Raw genomic sequence first — 23,819 nt, forward strand, 5'->3', positions numbered from 1 at the left:
TTTGAGTGTTTGTGTTACACCAAGTTTGGAAGCAAGATGTCCGCACTGGTGCATGTTCTGATTCCACTTTTACTTTGCGTGGTTTTGGTGAACACGGATCTTTTTGACGCAGTTCTGGTGGACACGTCGTACGATCACTATGCGGAGAAACGAGTGGCGCAGCTTCCTGTGTTCCTGGCCATGCCGTTCAACTGCGTGGTGAACGTGGGCTACACGATCGTGGGGATTTACTGGTTGTTCTGGCGCACAGACGGCCGCCGCAGTGCTGCTTATATGAAGGACGTGTTTGCGCTGATGGCGCTGGTATACGGACCCCTGCAGTGGATCAGACTGGCCACTTTGCGCCGTGCGCCCTCCGTGCTTGACCAGTGGGTCACTTTGCCCATTTTCGCCTGGGTGCCGGTGTGGTGCAGGGTCATCGTGCACGGCTGGTCCACGCGTTTTGCCCTGATGGTGGAGTTGTGCTCGGTTCTGAGTTATGCAGCAGCCCTGGTTTGTGCCCGGGGATTTGAGCTGGTCCTCGGTGCGCACATCGCGGTCGCGGTTCTGCACGCCGCATCGCTCCAGCGCACTTTGGGTGACCGGGTATCACTGCGCTATTTCACTCTGGCCGCTCTTTCCTGCGCTGGGTTTGTCGTTTTAAAACTACTGGACCACGAACTGGCGCAATTCTGGATCTTCCAAAAGTTCACTGGACATTTCTGGTCCAAAGTTTGCGACATTATGCAGTTTCACTACAGCTTCTGCTTTTTTACGCACTTCGCGCAAAGTGCGCACAAACGCACCTCCTAAAACCTCAACCACTGAATATCAGGACAAATGGACTGTAAAAGTGTCCTACATTTAATATACACCGATCAGCCATAAGATTAAAACCACCTCCTTGTTTCTACACTCACTGTCCAGTTAAGCACTTTGTAGCTCTACAATTACTGACTGTAATCCATCTGTTTCTCGACATACTTTGTTAGCCTGGCTGGTGGTGGTGGTGTGTTTGATCCCCAGGCGAGGCAGTCTGGGTCCTTTCTGTGTGGAGTTTGCATGTTCTCCCCGTGTCCGCGTGGGTTTCCTCCGGGAGCTCCGGTTTCCTCCCACAGTCCAAAAACATGCAGCCAGGCTAATTGGAGACACTGAATCGTCCTATAGGTACCTGGCCGCCAGGATGCATAAACCAGTGCATTGTAGTGCCGGTCCCAAGCCCGGATAAATAGGGAGGGTCGTGTCAGGAAGGGCATCCGGCGTCAAAACTGCGCCAAATCAATGATGCGTATCCCACAGTCCAAAGACGTGCAGTCAGATTAATTGGAGATACAAAATAGTCCATGACTGTATAACCAGTAACTCCAGTAACATTACATCCTGTAATGAATGTAACCAAAGTAAAAAAAAGTGTGAGGTTAAAATCCTAATAAATAAATAAATGCTAATCATAATACTTAGTAAAACATAATAAAAAATAAATGCAAACCTGTATGAATAAATAAGTGTAGTTTTTCATTCATTTGTTCATCTTTACTAACCACTTAATCTTGGTCAGGGTCCCTGTGTGCCTAACACCACTCATAAATAATGGTTACTGGGCAGGGAGACTGGATATAGAATAGAAGAGAGACCAGTACAGCTGTTGTATACTATAATAATTGTCATATTAATTGTTTTTGTGATTGTGAAACCATTTAATTAAAGCAGATTTTTTAGATGTGCCTCAATGCCTCAGTGTTTTGTTTGTTTGATTGTTATGTACGTTATGAAACCTAATCCAAACACAGATTGTGTCCTTCTGCTAGGATTATACAACATATTATGATTACAAAACACACACACACTGGTTTCATCTCACACTGTGTTAATACTAGACGTCCAGCTTTGTAATGCTGGTCAGTACAGGCTCCGGAGAGCTGGACTTCCTGCTGGTCCACAAAAGTGCCAGCGCCGCTTCCCTAAAGTCCTGGTTTGTGCAGTAGATGATGGGGTTCAGGGTGCAGTCCAGATACGCCATCACTGACGAAAGTGTTCTCAGCCAGTCAGGAGAAGGAGACAGATCGAACTTCCCCAGCAGGATGAGCTAAACAGAAATGGTTTATAATGATTACAGTAATCATAGTAAACCATAATAAATATTAAATTGTGACATACACCGATCAGCCATAACATTAAAACCACCTCCTTGTTTCTACACTCACTGTCCATTTTATCAGCTCCACTTACTGTAGTTCTACATGCTTTGTTAGCCCCCTTTCACCCTGTTCTTCAATGGTCAGGACCCCCACAGGACCACCACAGAGCAGGTATTATTTAGGTGGTGGATGATTCTCAGCACTGCAGTGACACTGACATGGTGGTGGTGTGTTGTGCTGGTATGAGTGGATCAGACACAGCAGCGCTGCTGGAGTTTTTAAACACCTCACTGTCACTGCTGGACTGAGAATCGTCCACCAACCAAAGCGTCCTGTGACCACTGATGAAGGTCTAGAAGACGACCGACTCAAACAGCAGCAATAGATGAGCGATCGTCTCTGACTTTACATCTACAAGGTGGACCGACTAGGTAGGAGTGTCTAATAGAGTGGACAGTGAGTGGACACGGTGTTTAAAACCTCCAGCAGCGTTGCTGTGTCTGATTAGCTCATACCAGCACAACACACACTAACACAGAATGATCCACCACCTAAATAATACCTGCTCTGTGGTGGTCCTGACCATTGAAGAACAGCATGTAGGGAAACAGATGAACTACAGTCAGTAATTGTAGAACTACAAAGTGCTTCTATATGGTAAGTGGAGCTGATAAAATGGACAGTGAGTGTAGAAACAAGGAGGTGTGTTAAAGATGTACAAAACTCAACAGTTCTTGTTAAAGAAAATCAGCCTTGGTGAAAGCACAAGAACGTTTGTACGGCCTTGCAGATCGCAGTATTCTTTGTTTACGATGATAAAGTGTCATCACGTTTAGGAACCGATTAGCAGAACCGAAATGTATTTGTTTCCGACCGCAATCTAAGATCATCCACTGCGAACATGTGCAGCTATATACATTATACAGTATATCTATCAACTAATGAAGCTTGTCTCACCTCTGACAAAGTAAACGGAGTGTAGCAGACCAGGTAGACTCCGACCACCAGTGGAGTGACCGAGGACAAGTCCATTTTACTACAGACAGGAGAAAGAAGAATAAAAAGGTCAGGAAGCAGCTCCTCTTTGTTGTGTGTTTTAATATCTTGTGTAGGCTTATATGACTGTGAAAATGCATTGGGCAATGTAATTATAAACCAAGTAAACGAAGAGTTTAAAAACACTAAAACGCTCCTCTACTGTGAACTCTTGTTTAAGCTCTTCTGGTGCATTGCATGTTGCAATGTCATTATGAACAAAGGAAAAGGAAAAGATAAAAACCACTAATCACTCCACTACACACCTGTCTGAGTTTCTCTTTTGTTTAAAAAGTCATTCTAAGCAAAGTAATAGAGATTGTTTGAGCTTTAAACGATTGTCTGAGCTAATATGGCACTTAAAAAGCATGTTCCAATGTCATTATTAAATATAAAGGTACATTTACAGTTCTCAAAAGTCACTGCTGGTTAGATTTATACCTTATGATGTACAACTAATGGTGAAAAGTTTCACACACTTGTGACAGTCCATATCTACAGTACTTATATTATGGAAATAGATCATGCAACTGTTTTTCTTTTGCTGTCAGTCCATCATGACAAAAAACACTAGAACTGCTTTTATAGGTTATTTGTAGGGATGTAACGATGCACCACAAGACAGTTAAAAATCGATTCACATGTATAATGAAGCGATATTCACTTTAAACAGCAGAGGGCGCTGCCGCTATTCACCTCGCCTGGTTGACGTCACTACAGGGTTGCCGGGTTCTGAATTTTACAGCCAAATGTATTTATGTGAGGATACTTCTCTACTTGATTTGTATTATTAATTTATTTATATATTGTGGGATTTATTTCATTTCAGGTTTTTTTTTACACAAAAAGGGAAACGTGCAGCATTGTTTTGCAGTTTGTAGCGACCTCAGAAATAAAAGGGCATTTATTATTTAGATAAATAAAAGATAAGCACAAATACAGTATTTTATTTTATTGTTTTAAAGAGAAATAATAAATTTCATTTCATTTTGTTGAAAAAATCTGGAAAAAAACATATCATGAACCCAGTATGCTTTGGTGGTTTAGAGGTATATTACTCTAGCCCACTATCGCTGTGGTCTAGGGTTTGAATCCCCAGTGGTGCTATCATCCGGACAAGCATCTGCAAACAGACATGATTGGCTCTGTCTAAAGGAGGTGGATTGGCATCCTGTTTACCCAGTGTCTCTCTAGGGAAAACAGACCCACCACAACCCTGATCAGGATGAACCGGGGGTTCATGACAATGAAAGGAAATAAAACAAACATCCCAACCCAGAATATTAAACAGAGTCTAGACAACAAAGTGTCTATAGTGTTTGTATCAAACCTGGTGGAATTCTTGCCATTTGTAACCCAGCTCAGCAGGTGGCAGACAAGGATCATGATCAGTGGCGGGAAGATGCAGAGGCCGAAGGCACTGAGGATGTACACCAGCATGTCCGAGTAACTGCTCTCCCAAAACACGGCACACATCAACTCCGCCGGATCGTACCTGACACCCAGGGTTAAGGACAGACTCCAGTCAGACATGAATAGATGTTCCAGTATGCACTTGATTCTGATTCTGTTTTCTAATCTCACCTGACCCAGTCGTAGATCACGGGCACCACCCCAAACACAGTGCCAGACAACCAGAAAGCCAAGCATGCCACTGTGATGATGGCCGAGAAGCGTCTTCCAGTGGACGCCGGGCCCACATACCTCTGTACACACAGGAGCCCTGTCATACAAACACCGTGTTCAGGTTTACAAAATACAGCCGTACCCTGTAACTCGACGCGCTTTTGTACTCGACGTTTCCCCTAAAGCCGTGAATATGAGACGAATCGTCTGCATCAGTGTGGAATAAGCGTCAGATCCAGGGTTACAGCTCCACATGTATCTGTGTTTATCTGGATTCTCCTCCCTGTTTCACTTTTAAACTTGTGTTACAGCTCCAGCTTCTGAGAAACGGTGAGAATCAGAATCAGCTTCTCCCAGAGACTAAAATGCTTCTGGTTGAAAATAAAGCTTAACGTGGTTTAATGTAGTAAAAGAAGGAGACAGGAGCACTAAACTTCTCTTCATTATTACTGCTCATAAGTTCCTCCACTAATCACATTCCTCACTGGATATTTGAATGAAAATGGCCTCTCTCGCATCCTGTAGTCATAAAAAATGTTCCAGAGCTGTTAGGTTTTGTTTTATGGAGATTCTTCTGTCTATTATCACTGGTTCCTCTGAATTATGAAGTCGTTAAAGAGTCTAAAGATGAATATTGCTACATGTAAGCTAACGCTACTGCGCACTGAATTGACATCACTAGACTGGAAGCCTCTTAAATTTTTATTTATTTTTTCTTTTATAAGCCTCTTAAATAACCGCACGAAGCAGCGCGATTCACCGGTGTAACAGTGGAGTGATATTCACAAGTTTTACTTTATATTTGTAGTAGCTAGCTACATTGAAGTAGAAAGCAATACTCACTGCTTGCTTTAACAAGCCCTACAAGATGACCTGCACTGAGGCTACACTGCTCAACATGACCTGACTGAAAGTGCTTTTCACCTCTTTTAATACTTTTGTAATCATCCCTGAAAAAGGAGGACAAACCACAAAGCGATACGAGCACCACAGCACGCCTTGCTTTGGTGTAGTTCAGTGACGTCTAATTAATGTGCAGTAGCATTAGCTTTCGTGTAGCATTATTAAGTCAACTTTATTTATATAGCGCTTTTTACAATAGACATTGTCTCAAAGCAACTTTACAAAATCCAGGACCAACAGATACAAAAAAACCCTTATTATTAGCATTATTAGTATTACGACCCTTTTAAAAACCTCGTAATTCAGAGGATACGGTGATGTACAGGAGAAAAATGTACATAGAACAAAACGTACAGGGTTCTGAACATGTTTATTCAGCACAGGATGCGTTAGAGCCGATTTTTTTTAGGAAATCGGGCTTAGACCCGGGTCTCCAAATATGGGCATAACGAGGACTACAGAATGACGCTCGAATTCAGTGGTCAATAAGTCACGTTAAGCAGTTTTGTCGCTTTTCATGTGACTGCGCCGGTACTGAAGGGAATACAATATTCCAAGATCGAGCATCTCCACGGTTTAGAAGCGTAATGAAACAATAAAGAAGTAAAGCTTAAGTGCAGGTTTATTGTATTTCAGTGTGTTTATATTATATTTGTGTTATTTTCAGTGTTTAAGTGTCAAAAACAACCTCATTATTTTACATGAGCCTAAAATATCTGCAGCTCCATGGGACAATGGACGCATTAACAGGTTTCACAAACATCCTTATGGGAAAAAATACCCTGAAACTCAACGTCCTTAAAACTCGACGCCACCCCCAGGCGTTTGTTTGTTTGTTTATTAGGATTTTAACGTCATGTTTTACACTTTGGTTACACTCATGACTGACACACGGTAGTTACTCAATACACAAGATTCATCAGTTCTCAAGGTTATATCAAACACAGTCATGGACAATTTTGTATCTCCAATTCACCTCACTTGCACGTCTTTGGACTGTGGGAGGAAACCGGAGCACCCGGGGGAAACCCACGCAGACACGGGGAGAACATGCAAACTCCACACAGAAAGGACCCAGAGCGCCCCACCTGGGGATCGAGCCCAGGACCTTCTTACTGTGAGGCAACAGTGCTACCCACCGAGCCACCGTGCCGCCCCCTACTGGCGTAACAGCAAGGAATCAGAATCTATACATACAGTCATGTGAAAAAAAACATTAAATATTCAAGTCAGGTCAAGTCAAATTTATTTACATAGCGCTGTTTACAATACACATCTTCTCAAAACAATTTTACAGAATCCAGGACCAACAGACCGAAACCCCCTATTGAGCAAGCCGAGGGCGACAGTGGCAGGAAAAACTCCCTTAATATTACAGGAAGAAACCTTGAAAGGAACCAAACTCCAGCAGAGTTTTTGGTTTCTTTGTGCTTGGTTGCGCCCTCATCTTCACAAACAGTGCAGGTTACAAAAGGAAAAACGCAAAAATGGCGCAAACTGGCTACTGATGGATGAAAATAACAAACCGCAAATTTAAGAAAGAGTGGCTGCATTTCATGTCAATCACGTTGACCTGTTTGAATGAGGCACGATCTACCAGCGTGCACTGTGCACCCCTGAATTAGAGGGTGGAACATGCGTGACAGTCCAAGGTCAAGCATAAGCGTAGAAGCTGCCTGGTAGAAATCTTACAGTTGAATTAAATTTGTTCCTAATCACCTGGCCTAGATAATCTAACATGGAGCAGAAACAAAGCTTGCTTGATTGTGGACAGTTTCACCCATGCTCCATAATAAACACTTAGCTGCACTTAGCTCTTACCCACACTTCCGATGGAGGATATAATGAAGGTGAATTTGAAGAGGCTGACCACTTCACACCACGGTGACCTCTGACCCCCGGTCAGGACCGCCAGTAGGGAACCGGTTATGATCAGCGCAGAACAGCAGAGGTCAGACAGAGTGAGACTGGCGAACGGGAGCCAGTAAACACACTGGAACTGTCCTCGACACTGGGAGAAGCAGAGAAATGATCAGTGTTATATTGTTTTAAATGTTATTATTATTATGTCTATCTGTATATCTGTATGTTTGTCTATCTATCTGGCTGTCTGTCTATCTCACTATCTATATGTCTGTCTATCTGTCTCTGTATTTCTGTCTATCTATCTAATCTGTCTGTCTGTCTGACTGGCTATCTATTATCTAACTGTCTGTCTGTCTATCTCTCTATCTATCTGTCTGTCTGTCTGTCTGTCTGCCTGCCTGCCTGTCTGTCTATCTATCTATCTATCTATCTATCTATCTATCTATCTATCTATCTATCTATCTATCTATCTATCTATCTATCGTCTGTCTGTCTGTCTGTCTGCCTGCCTGCCTGCCTGCCTATCTATCTATCTATCTATCTATCTATCTATCTATCTATCTATCTATCTATCTATCTATCTATCTATCTATCTATCTATCTATCATCTCTCTGTCTGTCTATCTATCATCTATCTGTCCGTCTGTCTGTCTGTCTGTCTGTATTTTGATATGTACTTTATTAGAATCGATCGAGCAGGTTTTGGTATTGTGATGATTTACTATTGATACTTATAAATATATATATACAATATTAGAGTAGAGAATTTCTTATTAAATCTTTATTTATGGAAATATTTGAGTTTGAATCCCAGCTCTACTACGCTGCCACTGTTGGACCCTTGAGCAGGGCCCTTAACCCTCGCGGCTCCACGGGCGCTGTACAATGCCTGACCCTGCACTCTGACCCCAGCTTCCATATGAGCTGGGATTTGTCTCACTGTACTGTACACATATATAACACATTAATGGGTTCTATTACAGGGTAAATGCTGTTATAATAAAATGATAATTATTCTTACCACCACTTTAACAATCAAGACCATGGCATTTCCCAGGGTTCCTAAAACCATCTCAGTGCTCAGTATGATCACGAGTACCGACTTCTGTATCCTGCTCCACGACTCACTAATGGTGGACACTAATTCTGTTGTGTTAGCAGACAGGTTCACTACAGATGAAGAGCACAAAAAAAGTACATTATAGCGGTGTTAGATTAGTCAGAAGAGTTTTTAGTCAGTATTCACATGCGTGTTTACAGGATAATCAAAGTTCTGTACATTTATTTACGGCATTTACAGTTTTTATGACTGAATATTTTGCAAGTGATTGAGGGTTGGGTGCTCAGCTACCACTTCACAACATCATTACTATTACTATTAAATAATATTTATATTATCAAACATGCTATTATTTTCTGTTTACGTATATTTGATTGTTTTATTTATAACATTAGGCTACTTACTTCTTGAAGAAGCCGTCTGGAGGTCCATGATAAAAACAGCAGTGACGTTAAGCGTTTTAAAAAGGAACAAAAACATGCACACGTTTACACAGGTGATATAAACCCATCCCCTGTCTTTAATTAAACTACTACTGCTTCATTAAGCCTCACCTAAAAGTCCTTATTCTGCTGTTTCTCTCTCACACACACACGTCTCTGACGTCTATGGGCACTGATGACCTGGGTTCTAGGACCCATAATAGAAAGTCCACATCATTTTGATTTACTCTCTATAATTAGACGTTCACATAGACATTTGCATCACAATGTACACTGTAAACGTATAAATATCACTTTTAATCACTAAAATGATTTAAATGGTTTAATACTTGAAAAACTTACGATAAAATAAAAAATATTGATACTTTAGTGAAGATTGAGCTTTAAATGATTGCAAAACACATAACAATAACAAATAAAAAAAGGAAATAACAGTCATTAAACAAACATAAAGAATACAATATTAAATACACCAAAAAAATGATAATTTACAGGGGGCACTCAGGCTCACTGTGGTAAATTACGCCAGCTCACTACTGCTGGGGACCAGGGTTCGAATTCCCAGTGGTGCTACCGGCCAGTCAGGCGTCTACATAAAGACATGTTTGGCTATGTCAAAGGAGGGTGGGATGCAGATAGGGATGGTCGAAACCAGGCCCACCCTGACCTTCACTCTCAACTGCTGGCTGTCTTGAATTCCTGTTTCCTGCTGTCACCATATATTGTGGATTTTATATTTATTTGGTCCTTCACTGTAGGTAAAACCTTTTTACACGCCATGACTGGTCAATCATGGTCCAATTGGTCATGCTGGTTTTCAATCATGCTGCTTTGTTTTGAAGACTTTTATCAACCATCTAACCCCCCACACCAGCCTCACACACGCACATTCCCACAGTTACTGTATGTTACTTTAACCCCTTAATTCCCCCTTTTATTGCTGGCTTCTGGGATACTGTCTGCCTTGTCCTGTCCATCTTTTCCTAGCTGGACGTTTGTGAAAAGCCAACAAAGGTCACCATAAATAAACGAGTTTAACTTTGTGAGTCACTGAGATGTTCGGAGCTCTGTACGGAACACCGTGATTCTACATAATGTGAATAAATAATACAATATCGTACAGAAAACTGGGTTTTTACACGACATGTGGCGCTTAGGGTGGATTTTAGCCACTAATAATAATAATAATAATAATAATAATAATAATAATAATAGTAATAATAATAATAATAATAATAATAGTAATAATAATAATAATAGTAATAATAATAATAATAATAATAATAGTCATAATAATAATAGTCATAATAATGATAATAATAATAATAATAATAGTAATAATAATAATAATAATAGTAATAATAATAATAATAATAATAATAATAATAATAGTAGTAATAATAATAATAATAGTAATAATAATAATAATAATAATGAGACTTTCAGTACTTTGTGCGGAACACCGTGATTTTACATAATGTGAATAAATAGTACAATACCGTACAGAAAACGTATTTGCATGGCATATAAAGTTTAGCATGAATTTTAGCCACTTCAAATAATAATAATAATAGTAATAATAATAATAATAATAGTAATAATAGTAATAATAATAATAATAATAGTAATAATAATAATAATAGTAATAATAGTAATAATAATAATAATAATAATGAGACTTTCAGTGCTCTGTGCGGAACACCGTGACCTTACATAATGTGAATAAATAGTACAATACCGTACAGAAAACGTTTTTGCATGGCATATAAAGTTTAGCGTGAATTTTAGCCACTTCAAATAAAAATAATAATAATAATAATGAGACGTTCGGAGCTCTGTGCGGAACACTGTGATCTTACATAATGTGAATAAATAATATAATACCGTACAGATAACGGGGTTTTTTTGTGCATAACACATGGCGTATAGCCACTTATAATAATAATAATAATAATAATACTTTCGGAGCTCTGTACGGAACACTGTGATCTTACATATTGCGAACAAATAATACAATATCGTACAGAAAACATGGTTTTTGTGCATAGTATATGGCGTTTAGCTACTTATACTACTACTACTACTACTAATAATAATAATAATAATAATAACACGTTCAAGCTCTGTGCGGAACACCGTTATCTTACATAATGTAAATAACTAATAAAAGAATGTACCGACAACGGTTACACTTGTGCATAACACATGGTGTTTAGCCACTTATAATAATAATACTAATAACAATAATAGTAATAATTATTATTATTATTAAAGTAGAGATATTCGGAGCTCTGTACGGAACACCGTGATATTATACATAATGTAAATAATTAATAAAATATCGTACAGATAACGGGGGGTTTGTGCATGGCATATGGCGTTTGGCATATGAGATTTTAGCTTATAATAATAATAATAATAATAATAATAATAATAATAATAATAATAATAATAATAATAATAATAATATTGTGAAGAAAGGGATCACGTGATGAGTTGTACTTCCGGTGAGTGTAGTGTGCTGTAGTTAAATTGTCCGCTGTTCTGGTTCAAGAGGCCAAATAGCGACAGCTCGGTGAGTTCAAGTAAAATCAGGATTTACAGATTTTATTAAACTAAAAGCTTTAAATAGTGACTTTATTTAATGTGAAGGTAAAACACGGAGGTTTTAGTGTAGTGAGAGGTTATAAGACACATGGCGCTGTGTGTTTTAGTGCAGTCATTGAAAGTCCTTGAGACTTTAGCGGTTACACACAGCTGCTAACACTCAGCACACACTGTGTTTACATGTGATTTATTACAGTTTATTAAACCATAATCATCATAATTATAATCACATGTTATTTACATGCATAACCACATGTCCTAACATAACATAACCTGGTGCCAACATCACTGCCAGGCTAAGCTAACTTAGCTTATTGCTCATATAACCGTCAAAATGCATCAGTTTTAATGTTTCTAACTCCTGTAAATAACAGAATGTCATTATTAGACAATTTTAAACACTATAAAAGTATTAAAATAAGTTTATAAACTTAACTCTTAGTATAAATTGTAGTAATTACTGCAGTGGAGCGGAACTGATGTGATAAGTTTGTGTTTCCTTGCAAGAAAGTCATGTCACACTCTCCCTGCACGGTGCATTAGTTAGTTATTTAGCTAAAGTACATTAATACGTTTTAAATAGAATTAATATATTCATATAAAATATTAAATAATATTTGCTGTCGTAGATGTAACTTCTGTGCAGGGTGTATTCCGGTTCTGCCCCCAATGTTTGCATATAGCACCGGACCCACCGCGACGCTCATAAGTAAATAGATAAATAATTATAGCAATGCTATTACTACTAATAATAATATTTTGACTCCGCAGGTAATGTTGTTGCTATAAATCTTAATAATCATAGTGGAGTTTAGCATGTTTTCTTTGTGTAAATTGCTTTCCTCCAATTACTTCGGTTTCTTCTGACTTCCAGAACATGCCAGTACGTGGATTGACTGCAGTACTTTGTTCATATGAGTGTGCAATGTACTGGTGTTCTGTCCAACGTGTTTTTGTGATCGTCTCAGGACTCCTCACCACCCTGACCGATAATAATAATAATAAGGAATAATAATAATAATAATAATAAGGAATAATAATGATCTTTATTACTTTAATGCAAAGTCTCACGTAATTAAACAGAATTAAAAAGGTGTTTCTATTAAAAACAACCCACAATCACATTGTAAATCTGAGCCTGTATTAATCAAACATAAATCAAACAGATATCTTAATTAAAGCTTTATAGACTTCAGTGTCACTGCATATTTTAAATCACTCTAGTAAATACACGTGACTTTATGGTGGAGTTTGGAATACAAGTACACAAGTAAGGGGCCAGTGATAGCTCAGTGGTCAAGGTACTGGACTAGTAAACAGAAGGTTGCCGGTTCAAGCCCCGCCACCACCAAGTTGCCACTGTTGGGTCCCTGAGCAAGGCCCTTAACTCTCAATTGCTCATTGTGTAAGTCGCTTTGGATAAAAGTGTCTGCTAAATGCTGAAAATGTAAATGTAAGTAAACGTGTGTAAACTGTATCTGTTTAGTATCGGGAAAAGCTTTGATATCAGTTTTTATCAAAATGGAAAAATAGGATCATATAGGATTCATCTTTAATACAAGAAATCAGACAGACCTACATTAATAAACTAAAAGATAAATTAAAGCCCAAATCAACATGATTTATTTATTAAAATGCAGCAAGTTGGCACTTTCTGTCTTATCTATCTGTCGGTCTGTCTATCTGTCTAACTATCTTATCTGTCTGTCTGTCTTATCTATCTGTCGGTCTGTCTATCCTCTGTCTATCTATCTACCTGTCGGTCTGTCTGTCTATATATCTAACTATTTATTATCTATTTGTCTGTCTGTGTATCTATCTATCCATCTGGCTGTGTGTCTGTCTGTATTTGTTTATCTATCTATCTATCTATCTATCTATCTATCTATCTATCTAAGACATACATGCAAACAGTAAACAAAACACAGCGATACAGGTAGAAGCATGACAGGACTTGGTAGAGGGATGAGTTAAAGTTGTGAACAATTATAAGCTAGAGAGAGAAAGGATAGGTTTTAAGTTGAGGTTTAAGTGTGGACATAGAGTCGGCTTGTTTGACACGAGGTGGAAGAGACTTCCAGAGTCGGAGAGACGGCCTAGAGAAGACATGTAGGTTAAATGGTGGGATAGTGAGTGATTTAGCAATGGAAGGATTAAGAGTGTGGGTTGGTTTTTAGGACAGAAATAGATCAGACAGGTAGAAAGCCAGTGGAGATGTTGCAGGACGGGTGTGATGTGACGGGTGGGGTTGTGGTAGAAGTAATATTGTTTTACCATCTTTATATGATGTGATGTGATGTTCGTCCCATCGTGGTCGATGACGACCATGGCTTCGTGACAAGGGATGGGTCCGGAGGTGACTGAAGAGTCCAATCTGGGCCTGGAATGACCGCCCACATGTGGGGCACACGTAAGGGTTTGGGGCAGTGGGGGTTGGTGCAGCTCTGGACTTCCTCATGGCTCACTTTTCCTCTGCTTTCTTGATTCGAGCAGACTCTGCTTCTTCGAGCACAGCGCCAGCCGGAGCGGTCAGGGGCAAGGTCCTCCCAACCTGAGGGGTTTATTCCCAGGTCTTGAGAGAGTCCTTGAACCGCTTTCTCTGTCCTCCCACACTCTGCCACTCAGACATGCGGACTACATGTCCGGCCCATCTAGCTTGCGTCTTGTGCAGGAGGGTGTAGATGCTGTGCATACCGGGACCTCAGCTTCAGGACCTCAGAGTCGGGGATCTTGTCCTGCCAGCGGATGTGGAGTATGCGGCGAAGACAGCCATGGTGGAAGTGGTTGAGGCGCTTGGCATGGCGGGCATAGATGGTCCAGGTCTCACTGGCATAGAGCAGGGTGGTGAGAACCACTGCACGGTAGACCTTAAGCTTAAGAAAATAAAGAAAGATATTTAAATTGCTAGGTTCTAAGGGATGTAAAGTAAAGTCATATGTCTAAGGGTGAAGGACAACTGGAAGCAAATGTGTGCCCAGATTTTCTTTGCATGTCTAATCTCTGTGTTCTCCTGTCTAGGCGGGATGGCTGCGACGTTGCGTCTCTTGTACTCCATGTCCCGGCCAGGTACGATCTTCACATACGCGATAAAATCAATCCTTGGATCTATTATAACTGAAATAAAAATATCTGTGCTCATGACTGGTGATTCTTAGATATATCCAGTGCTGATCATTTGCTGTGGTGGCCGTTCTGTGTTTCTCAGCAGGTTCGTTTGCGGTCGGCCACAGTCTTGTGCGTCCTCTCAGTTTATCTGCACACAGGGATGGATATAGTGAGTATGATCGTACTACATGTGAGCGAAGATCTACATCGTACAGTATTAAGCTTTGTATCGTGTTTTCTGATCATCTTCTTTGTTTGAATACAGAATACGTGAACGCTCAGGACGTCCCCACAGATATGAAGTCCATCACCGACAGAGCTGCTCAGACCCTGCTGTGGACGGAGCTGTTCCGAGGTCAGTTACGTTGGTACTGAGTGTGGACAGATCCTTAAATCACTGTATTTATTAAAGCACTTACACTGTTATGTTTGTAAGGCAGGTTTATTTGTATATCACCTTTTATACCACTGCCCATTGCCAAAACTTACACAGACAAACCAAAGTCCTTGTGGGGAAATGCTCCCTGTAGCTTATCTCTTAATGATCTTACCAATCCCTGTGCTGATATACTGAAATACAGATGACACATTTACGTTCCAGGCCTGGGAATGACCTTCAGCTATCTCCTGCGTGAGCCTGCCACCATTAACTACCCGTTTGAGAAGGGGCCGCTGTCTCCTCGCTTTCGTGGAGAGCACGCGTTACGTAGGTACCCGTCTGGGGAGGAGCGCTGCATCGCCTGCAAGCTGTGTGAGGCCATCTGCCCGGCCCAGGTAGGCATGCATGAAACGTGTGTGTGTGTGTGCATATATATATATATACACTAACCAGGCATAACATTCTGAGCACTGACAGGTGAAGTGAATAACACTGATTATCTCTTCATCACGGCACCTGTTAGTGGGGGGGATATATTAGGCAGCAAGTGAACATTTTATCCTCAAAGTTCATGTTAGAAGCAGGAATTTTTATTAGTAGTAGTTTTATTATTATGATTTTATTAATGTTATTGTTATTTTATTATTATAAATATTATTATTATTTTGTTATTATTATTTTATTAGTAGTAGTATTATTATATTATTTTTATTATTATTATTACTTTATTGTTATTATTATTAATATATATATATATTTTTTTATCAGTAGTAGTATTATTATTTTATTAATGTTATTATTTTTATTATTATAATGACTTTATTGTTATTATTATATTATTATCATTACTACTTTATTGTTATTATGATTAATATTATTATTATTATTATTTTATTAGTAGTAGTATTATTTTATTATTACTAATATTTTATTAATATTATGATTTTTATTATATTATTGTTTTATTATGATATGATTTTTATTATTATTATTTTATTATTATTATTATTACTTTATTGTTAATATTATTTTATTAGTAGTAGTAGTATTATGTGTTATTATTAGTAGTAGTATTATATAATTTTTATTATTATTATTACTTTATTGTTATTATTATTATTAATATTATTTTTATTATTTTTTATCAGTAGTAGTATTATTATTTTATTAATATTATTATTTTTATTATTATTATAATTTTTATAATTTTTATTTTTACTATTACTTTATTGTTATTATTATATTATAATTATTATTACTTTATTGATATTATTATTAATATTATTTTTTTTATTTTTTTTTATTATTTTATTAATATTTTTTTTTTATTATTACTATTATTTTATTATTTTTTATTATTTTATTATTATTATTACTTTACTGTTATTATTATTTTATTAGTAGTGGTATTATTATATTATTAGTAGTAGTAGTAGTAGTAACATTATTATTATTTTATTATTATTATTACTTTACTGTTATTATTATTTTATTAGTAGTAGTATTATTATATTATTAGTAGTAGTAGTAGTATTATTATATTATTATTAGTAGTAGTAGTATTATTATATTATTATTATTAGTAGTAGTAGTGGTAACATTATTATTATTTTATTATTATTATTACTTTACTGTTATTATTATTTTATTAGTAGTAGTATTATTATATTATTATTATTAGTAGTAGTAGTGGTAACATTATTATTATTTTATTATTATTATTATTATTACTTTACTGTTATTATTATTTTATTAGTAGTAGAATTATTATATTATTATTAGTAGTAGTAGTAGTGGTAACATTATTATTATTTTATTATTATTATTATTATTATTACTTTACTGTTATTATTATTTTATTAGTAGTAGAATTATTATATTATTATTAGTAGTAGTAGTAGTGGTAACATTATTATTATTTTATTATTATTATTATTATTATTACTTTACTGTTATTATTATTTTATTAGTAGTAGAATTATTATATTATTATTAGTAGTAGTAGTAGTAGTAGTAGTAGTGGTAACATTATTATTATTTTATTATTATTATTATTATTATTACTTTACTGTTATTATTATTTTATTAGTAGTAGAATTATTATATTATTATTATTATTAGTAGTATTATTATATTATTATTAGTAGTAGTAGTAGTGGTAACATTATTATTATTTTATTATTATTATTACTTTACTGTTATTATTATTTTATTAGTAGTAGTATTATTATATTATTAGTAGTAGTAGTAGTATTATTATATTATTATTAGTAGTAGTAGTATTATTATATTATTATTATTAGTAGTAGTAGTGGTAACATTATTATTATTTTATTATTATTATTACTTTACTGTTATTATTATTTTATTAGTAGTAGTATTATTATATTATTATTATTAGTAGTAGTATTATTATATTATTATTATTAGTAGTAGTAGTGGTAACATTATTATTATTTTATTATTATTATTATTATTACTTTACTGTTATTATTATTTTATTAGTAGTAGAATTATTATATTATTATTAGTAGTAGTAGTAGTGGTAACATTATTATTATTTTATTATTATTATTATTATTATTACTTTACTGTTATTATTATTTTATTAGTAGTAGAATTATTATATTATTATTAGTAGTAGTAGTAGTGGTAACATTATTATTATTTTATTATTATTATTATTATTATTACTTTACTGTTATTATTATTTTATTAGTAGTAGAATTATTATATTATTATTAGTAGTAGTAGTAGTAGTAGTAGTAGTGGTAACATTATTATTATTTTATTATTATTATTATTATTATTACTTTACTGTTATTATTATTTTATTAGTAGTAGAATTATTATATTATTATTATTATTAGTAGTATTATTATATTATTATTAGTAGTAGTAGTAGTGGTAACATTATTATTATTTTATTATTATTTTGATCCCGGTGAAGAGGTGAACATGTCGGAGTACCCATGCAGCTCCTGTTCATATTAAAGCTCCTACACTTGGCGTTTCAGTTCAGCCACATCAAAAATATGTAGACAGTAACTTGGATGACGGATTTGCTGATTGCTAGAACATCATGTAACGTTGTAGCCTGGCCTCCTAATTCCTCAGCTGGTGACTTCTCTGTGCCCATATAAACAAGACTATAAAAACACATGAGTGAGCTGCGGTGCTTTATTAGTGTTTGGACTGATGTTCCTCAGAAGCGTCTCCTCCGATGTTCTTCTGCTCGTCTGTTCTCCTTTTGTTCTCTGTTCTGGATGGGTCCACCTTAGCCCCCGACTTGGTTTGATGTTGGTGTGCTGGTGGGGTTCAGAAGTTTCTCCTCTCCCGCTGCCCGTCTCCGGAGCTCCACTTCTCCTCCTCCTCCTAAATCCCGTCCCTTCTCCTGGCGTGTCTGGGGAACAGCAGGCCACTTTCATACCAGAAGGGCGTGACCCTTATGCGTGAACGCTCGTCCGAGCTCAGTCTTGTATCACCGGCGCTGACCATGATCTCATAGATATCCTCGACACCCTCGCTCATCACCAGCATTCCTCCTTTAAACATCCAATCAGCAGAAGCCAGACGTGAACGTTCAGACGTTGGGTTGGACTCATGGTGAAGCGTTGGATGGTCAGTAGAAGATCTGCTGCTCAGTAGCTGCTTCTATCCATCAGCTTTCGTTCATCTTTGCTTTTACTCACCGTAATCTTCACGAGCGAAGGCTTCAGCCTCTTCTCGCTTCAACTCCTCCATCCTGGCTTCAGCAGCTTCAGCTTCCTCCAGCAGCTTCAAAATCTTATCTGTTGGTTTGAAGGTGAAGAGATGTTGAGAACGTCACGTCCTGCCGGGTCCTGATTAAAAGCTTGTTTTAAATTTCTTTGCTCACCCTCGAGCTCGCTGCACGACGCCTCCAAGTCATCCAGCGTGTTCTCCGTCAGCTCCGTGATGCGCTCGCTCTCCGCTTCGGTTTCATCCAGGAGGAAGTTCGCCAGCTCCTTGACGTCCTCGCTTTCTGTCTCCATCAGGATCTCGTTATCTGCTTCCACATGAAGGATGACGGTTCTTGAGTCATTGTCCAGGAACCGACCACCACCACCACACGCCAAGTGATATTTTTTGTTCATTTTGGATGGTTGCAGCTGCGTGACGATCAGGACGGGTTCATCTACTCACCCTGACGCTGGTCGACCATCTCGTCACCTCCGTCCGGCACAGAGTCGATGGCTTCCTCTCCACCAGCAGGACGTTCAGCGTTCTCCGCTGGAGCCGGGAGCAGTTCGGTGGCGTCCCGGTGGTGTTCCACCCCGGCCGGCCCCTGCTCTGCGCTGCTCTCTCCCGCTTCTTCTTCCACCTCCATCCCCGTCTCCCTGTTCTTCCTCCTAAAAATCCTCCTCCATTTCTTCCCCCGCTTGCTTCTCGTATTTGCTCTCTCAGCTTCGTCGTTCCTCACGTTCTCTGCCTCCTCCTCGGGGTCGTCAGGGTTCGCGTCGGGCCGCCGGCTCCGGCGGAACCGCGACCAAAACCACAAGAGACGAGAAATTGTTCCAGCTGCTCTGCTCCAAGTCCAAACTCCAACACTGAAGTGTTCCGAGGCTCCGACTAGCTGCAGCGGAACCATTATGACATCACTCAGTGACGCCCACTGCTGCTCACCTCCCATCACCTCACTCCACTTCAATAATACAACAGTTATAATTAATATTATAGTGGTTAACAATAATGATACATTTATCCTTGTTGGTGTTATTATTAGTACTGTGGGTTTTAATATATTTTGATTAAGCATTTTCTCCCGGTTTTAGCGCGTCCAATTGCCCGATTGCGTCACGCTTCCTCTCCACCAATGCTGATCGCCATTTGTTTGAGGAGAACGAAGCTGACCCACGCCCCCTCCGACACGTGGGCAGCAGCCGTGTATATCTTATCACCCACACTTTGACGAGACACACCCTGAGCTGAGATTCGATACGATGCATTTGAGATCCCAGCTCTGGTGTGCTAGTGTGTGTTTTTACCGCTGCGCCACCTGAGCGACATTCATATTGTGTTTTAATAAGAAATAAAAAATGTATTTATTCATGTTACCTGATTCACTGGGTAAACACCCTGGACAGATCACCAGTCCATCTCATAAATACAAACAACATTTATTTTATTATTTATTCATTTATTATTTATTTATTTATTATTTATTCATTTTTTATTCATTTTTTATTTATGTATTTTTTATTTATTATGTATTCATTTATTATTTATTTATTTATTTATTATTTATTCATTTATTATTTATTTATGTATTCATTTATTATTTATTTTTTATTATTTATTCATTTATTATTATTTTTTATTATTTACTCATTTATTATTTATTTATTTATTATTTATTTATTTATTATTTATTTATTATTTATTTATTATTCTCTTATTATTTATTTATGTATTCATTTATTATTTATTTATTATTCATTTATTATTTATTTATTTATTTATGTATTAATTATTCACTCATTATTTAATTATTTATTTATTATTTATTCATTCATTATTTATTTATTTATTATTTATTCGTTCATTATTTATGTTTTTAGTATTTATTTATGTATTTATTATTTATTCATTCATTATTTATTTATTTATGTATTATTTATTCATTCATTATTTATGTTTTTAGTATTTATTTATATATTTATTATTTATTTATTTATTATTTATTTATTTATTGCATTGTCCAGAAAAAAACACGCGCTATTGTGACTGAACAGCAGTGGTGGATGAAGTAGCTGAAGGCCAGACTTGAGTAAAACACCTATAAAGTCTCTTACCAGAAATTGACTTTAATAGAAGTTAAAGTTCCTCTTAGAATATGACCTGAGTAAAAGTATCTGATGTTTAATGTACTTGAGGATCAGACGTAATTTTCTGATATTAAATGTACTTAAATATTGAAAGCTGAAATAAATGTCGTTAATAAAGTAAGCATGTGTCACGAATCCAGCTTCTCTGTGCTCCTGTGTGCCACACCCCTCTTTCTGAGAGCTCTCTTTTTGATTGGTCTCCAGCTAATTACACACAGCTGCACCTCGTCTGAGCTCTGGGTATATAAGGCAGAAGTGCCTCCTTAATAATGATCACAGTTATTAAACATATACAGTTTGTGATTGGACAGTTTGTCAGCCTTAATATTTCTGCTCAGATACGTTTATACCGGATCTTCTAGAAAACATTATTATTATTATTTCTAGGCCATCACGATTGAGGCGGAGCCTCGTACTGACGGCAGCAGGCGAACGACTCGTTACGACATTGACATGACGAAATGCATCTACTGCGGATTCTGTCAGGAGGCGTGTCCCGTGGATGCCATCGTAGAGGTTTGCTTTGTCAATATGTTGATCTGTGGATGTTTATTCATGTGTAAAAGTTTGCATTAATCGTATAAACTAACTAAGAGTTGGAAATGCAGTTACTGACTTAATACTTACTGAATAAATTCTTGATCATACACTATACTGCCAAAAGTATTCGCTGCCTTCACACTCCATGCAGGCCAGTCAAGTTCTTCCACACCAAACTGGCTCATCCACGTCTTTATGGAGCTTGTGCTTTGTGCACTGGTGCGCGGTCATGTTGGAACAGGAAGGGGCCATCCCCAAACTGTTCCCACAATGTTGGGAGCATGAAATTGTCCAGAATCTCTTGGTACGCTGAAGCATTAAGAGTTCCTTTCACTGGAACTAAGGGGCCGAGCCCGACTCCTGAAAAACACCCCCACACCATAATCCCCCCTCCACCACACTTTACACTCGGCACAATACAGTCAGACAGGTACGGTTCCCCTGGCAACCGCCAAACCCAGACTCATCCATTGGATCAGCAGACGGAGAAGCGTGATTCGTCACTCCAGAGAACACGTCTCCACCGCTCTAGAGTCCAGTGGCGGCTTGCTTTACACCACTGAATCCGACGCTTTGCATTGCGCCTAGTGATGTAAGGCTTGGATGCAGCAGCTCGGCCATGGAAACACATTCCATGAAGCTCTACACACTGTTCCTGAGCTGATCTGAAGGCCACATGAAGTTTGGAGGTCTGTAGTGATCGACTCTGCAGAAAGTTGGTGACCTCTGCGCACTATGTTCCTCAGCATCCACTGACCCGATTTTACGTGGCCTTTAACACTCGGTGACTGAGTTGCTGTCGTTCCCAATCGCTTCCACTTTGTTATAATAGCACTGACGGTCGACTGTGGAATATTTAGTAGTGAGGAAATTTCACCACTGGACTTGTTACACAGGTGGCATCACGGTACCACGCTGGAATTCACTGAGCTCCTGAGAGCGACCCGTTCTTTCACTAATGTGTGTAGAAGCAGTCTGCATGCCGAGGTGCTCGGTTTTATACACCTGTGACCATGGAAGTGATTGGAACACCTGAATTCAATTATTTAGATGGGTGAGTGAATACTTTTGGCAATATAGTGTATTCAGTCTTTAAGTAGTTGTTGCAACACTGTATTACATTTAAGGAAAAATAATGCTGCTAGACTTCTGTTGTACTCCTGTTGCACCCTGTTGTATTTACATCTTACTCTTACTTTTCTTTCCTCCATGTTTGTTTTACAGGGGCCGAATTTCGAATTCTCCACAGAGACTCACGAGGAGCTTCTGTACAACAAAGAAAAGCTGCTCAATAATGGAGACAAATGGGAAGCTGAGATCGCTGCCAATATCCAGGCTGATTACCTTTACAGATAGACGGACTGTCTGGCTTTTACACACACACACACACACACACACACACACACATGAACCATCCGACCGGCTGAACATTGAAAGCATCGTCTTCAGAAACGGCAATTAGTCTTTTTGTTAAAATGTATTGTTGATTAAGGATGAATGGCCCAGAATTGTAACACAAACACCAGTGTGCGGTGATACAGCTGTGTGTTAATTAAAGATTTAAATGCATTACGGAGATGCTGTTTAGTCCCTCACATACTGCTCTTAAACTCTCTTCAAATAATAGCACTTGTGTATTGAATTGGATTCCTGGCGGGCACGTGCTTACTGTAGACATGTTCATTGATCTGTTTATTAAACGCACAGCCATAAATACGTGTGAAAAAAAGTGTTGCAGTTAGAAACTCGTCAGCTTTTGGGCTGCTTTAATAACGGCAGGTTTGTGTGTCTGTGTGAGAACTGTACAAACATTCATTACTTGTATCAAATAAATTAATGTTCTAAAAAAGAGCATGAAGTGTCTGTCCTGCTTTCAGATGATGCTTTGTTTTTAGCGCACAAGATGTAGAATAAAAGGAGACAATCCCCCTAACATGAAAGATGCCAAACACAGCTCACAATACAGTATATTCTGATTTAATGCTCCAAATACACCAGAGAGAGACAACAGGTACACATACTGTACATGCAACTGTTAAACAAACCCTCGACCAAGAAAACACAAGAGCAATCCTAAACTTCCTGGCAGGAACAAAAATATAAATGGACAGATAGAAACAAAGGAAAAATGACAAACATAACACATATCATGCCATAAATAACACAATCATGTGTATAAAGTGATGTAAAACACAAATAAAAAACTTTAATTAGTCTTGTACTCTCTGACACATTATACCTCCTTCCTATAGAATTTTGGGGTGGCTCGGTGGGTAGCACTGTCGCCTCACA

At 37.8% G+C, this 23,819-nt stretch overlaps 4 protein-coding genes across 7 annotated transcripts; 2 read left to right on the plus strand and 2 right to left on the minus strand.

The window, feature by feature from the left end:
• Positions 1-36: 36 nt before the first annotated feature.
• tmem187 (transmembrane protein 187) lies at positions 37-1,703 on the plus strand. The gene has a single exon (XM_062996294.1). The coding sequence runs from the start codon at positions 37-39 to the stop codon at positions 790-792; it is 756 nt and encodes a 251-aa protein (XP_062852364.1). The 3' UTR covers positions 793-1,703.
• Positions 1,634-14,126, minus strand: si:dkey-9i23.8 (beta-1 adrenergic receptor). Of its 3 annotated transcripts, none has more exons than XM_062996292.1 (9): positions 13,932-14,126; positions 9,162-9,237; positions 9,012-9,027; positions 8,569-8,717; positions 7,503-7,692; positions 4,737-4,875; positions 4,483-4,647; positions 3,075-3,153; positions 1,634-2,065 (listed from the first exon to the last, which is right to left on the minus strand). In XM_062996292.1, coding segments are annotated over exons 3-9 (936 nt in total). In that variant the 5' UTR covers positions 9,013-9,027; positions 9,162-9,237; positions 13,932-14,126; the 3' UTR covers positions 1,634-1,852. The 3 variants fall into 3 exon arrangements, with proteins under 3 accessions (XP_062852362.1, XP_062852361.1, XP_062852363.1); XM_062996291.1 differs by having other exon boundaries at positions 9,162-9,280; XM_062996293.1 differs by lacking the exon at positions 13,932-14,126 and adding an exon at positions 10,764-10,813.
• ndufs8a (NADH:ubiquinone oxidoreductase core subunit S8a) lies at positions 11,568-23,379 on the plus strand. Of its 2 annotated transcripts, none has more exons than XM_062996296.1 (7): positions 11,568-11,625; positions 14,676-14,723; positions 14,866-14,931; positions 15,028-15,117; positions 15,364-15,536; positions 21,375-21,503; positions 22,752-23,379. In XM_062996296.1, the coding sequence occupies exons 2-7, from the start codon at positions 14,681-14,683 to the stop codon at positions 22,881-22,883; spliced, it is 633 nt and encodes a 210-aa protein (XP_062852366.1). In that variant the 5' UTR covers positions 11,568-11,625; positions 14,676-14,680; the 3' UTR covers positions 22,884-23,379. The 2 variants fall into 2 exon arrangements, with proteins under 2 accessions (XP_062852366.1, XP_062852365.1); XM_062996295.1 differs by having other exon boundaries at positions 11,573-11,625; positions 14,863-14,931.
• LOC134314688 (uncharacterized) lies at positions 18,308-19,750 on the minus strand. Its single transcript, XM_062995381.1, has 4 exons — positions 19,306-19,750; positions 19,019-19,168; positions 18,834-18,932; positions 18,308-18,686 (listed from the first exon to the last, which is right to left on the minus strand). The coding sequence occupies exons 1-4, from the start codon at positions 19,748-19,750 to the stop codon at positions 18,517-18,519; spliced, it is 864 nt and encodes a 287-aa protein (XP_062851451.1). The 3' UTR covers positions 18,308-18,516.
• Positions 23,380-23,819: the final 440 nt, after the last annotated feature.

The sequence above is a fragment of the Trichomycterus rosablanca genome, chromosome 5 (genome assembly GCF_030014385.1).
Source record: "Trichomycterus rosablanca isolate fTriRos1 chromosome 5, fTriRos1.hap1, whole genome shotgun sequence".
Lineage (NCBI taxonomy): Eukaryota > Metazoa > Chordata > Actinopteri > Siluriformes > Trichomycteridae > Trichomycterus > Trichomycterus rosablanca.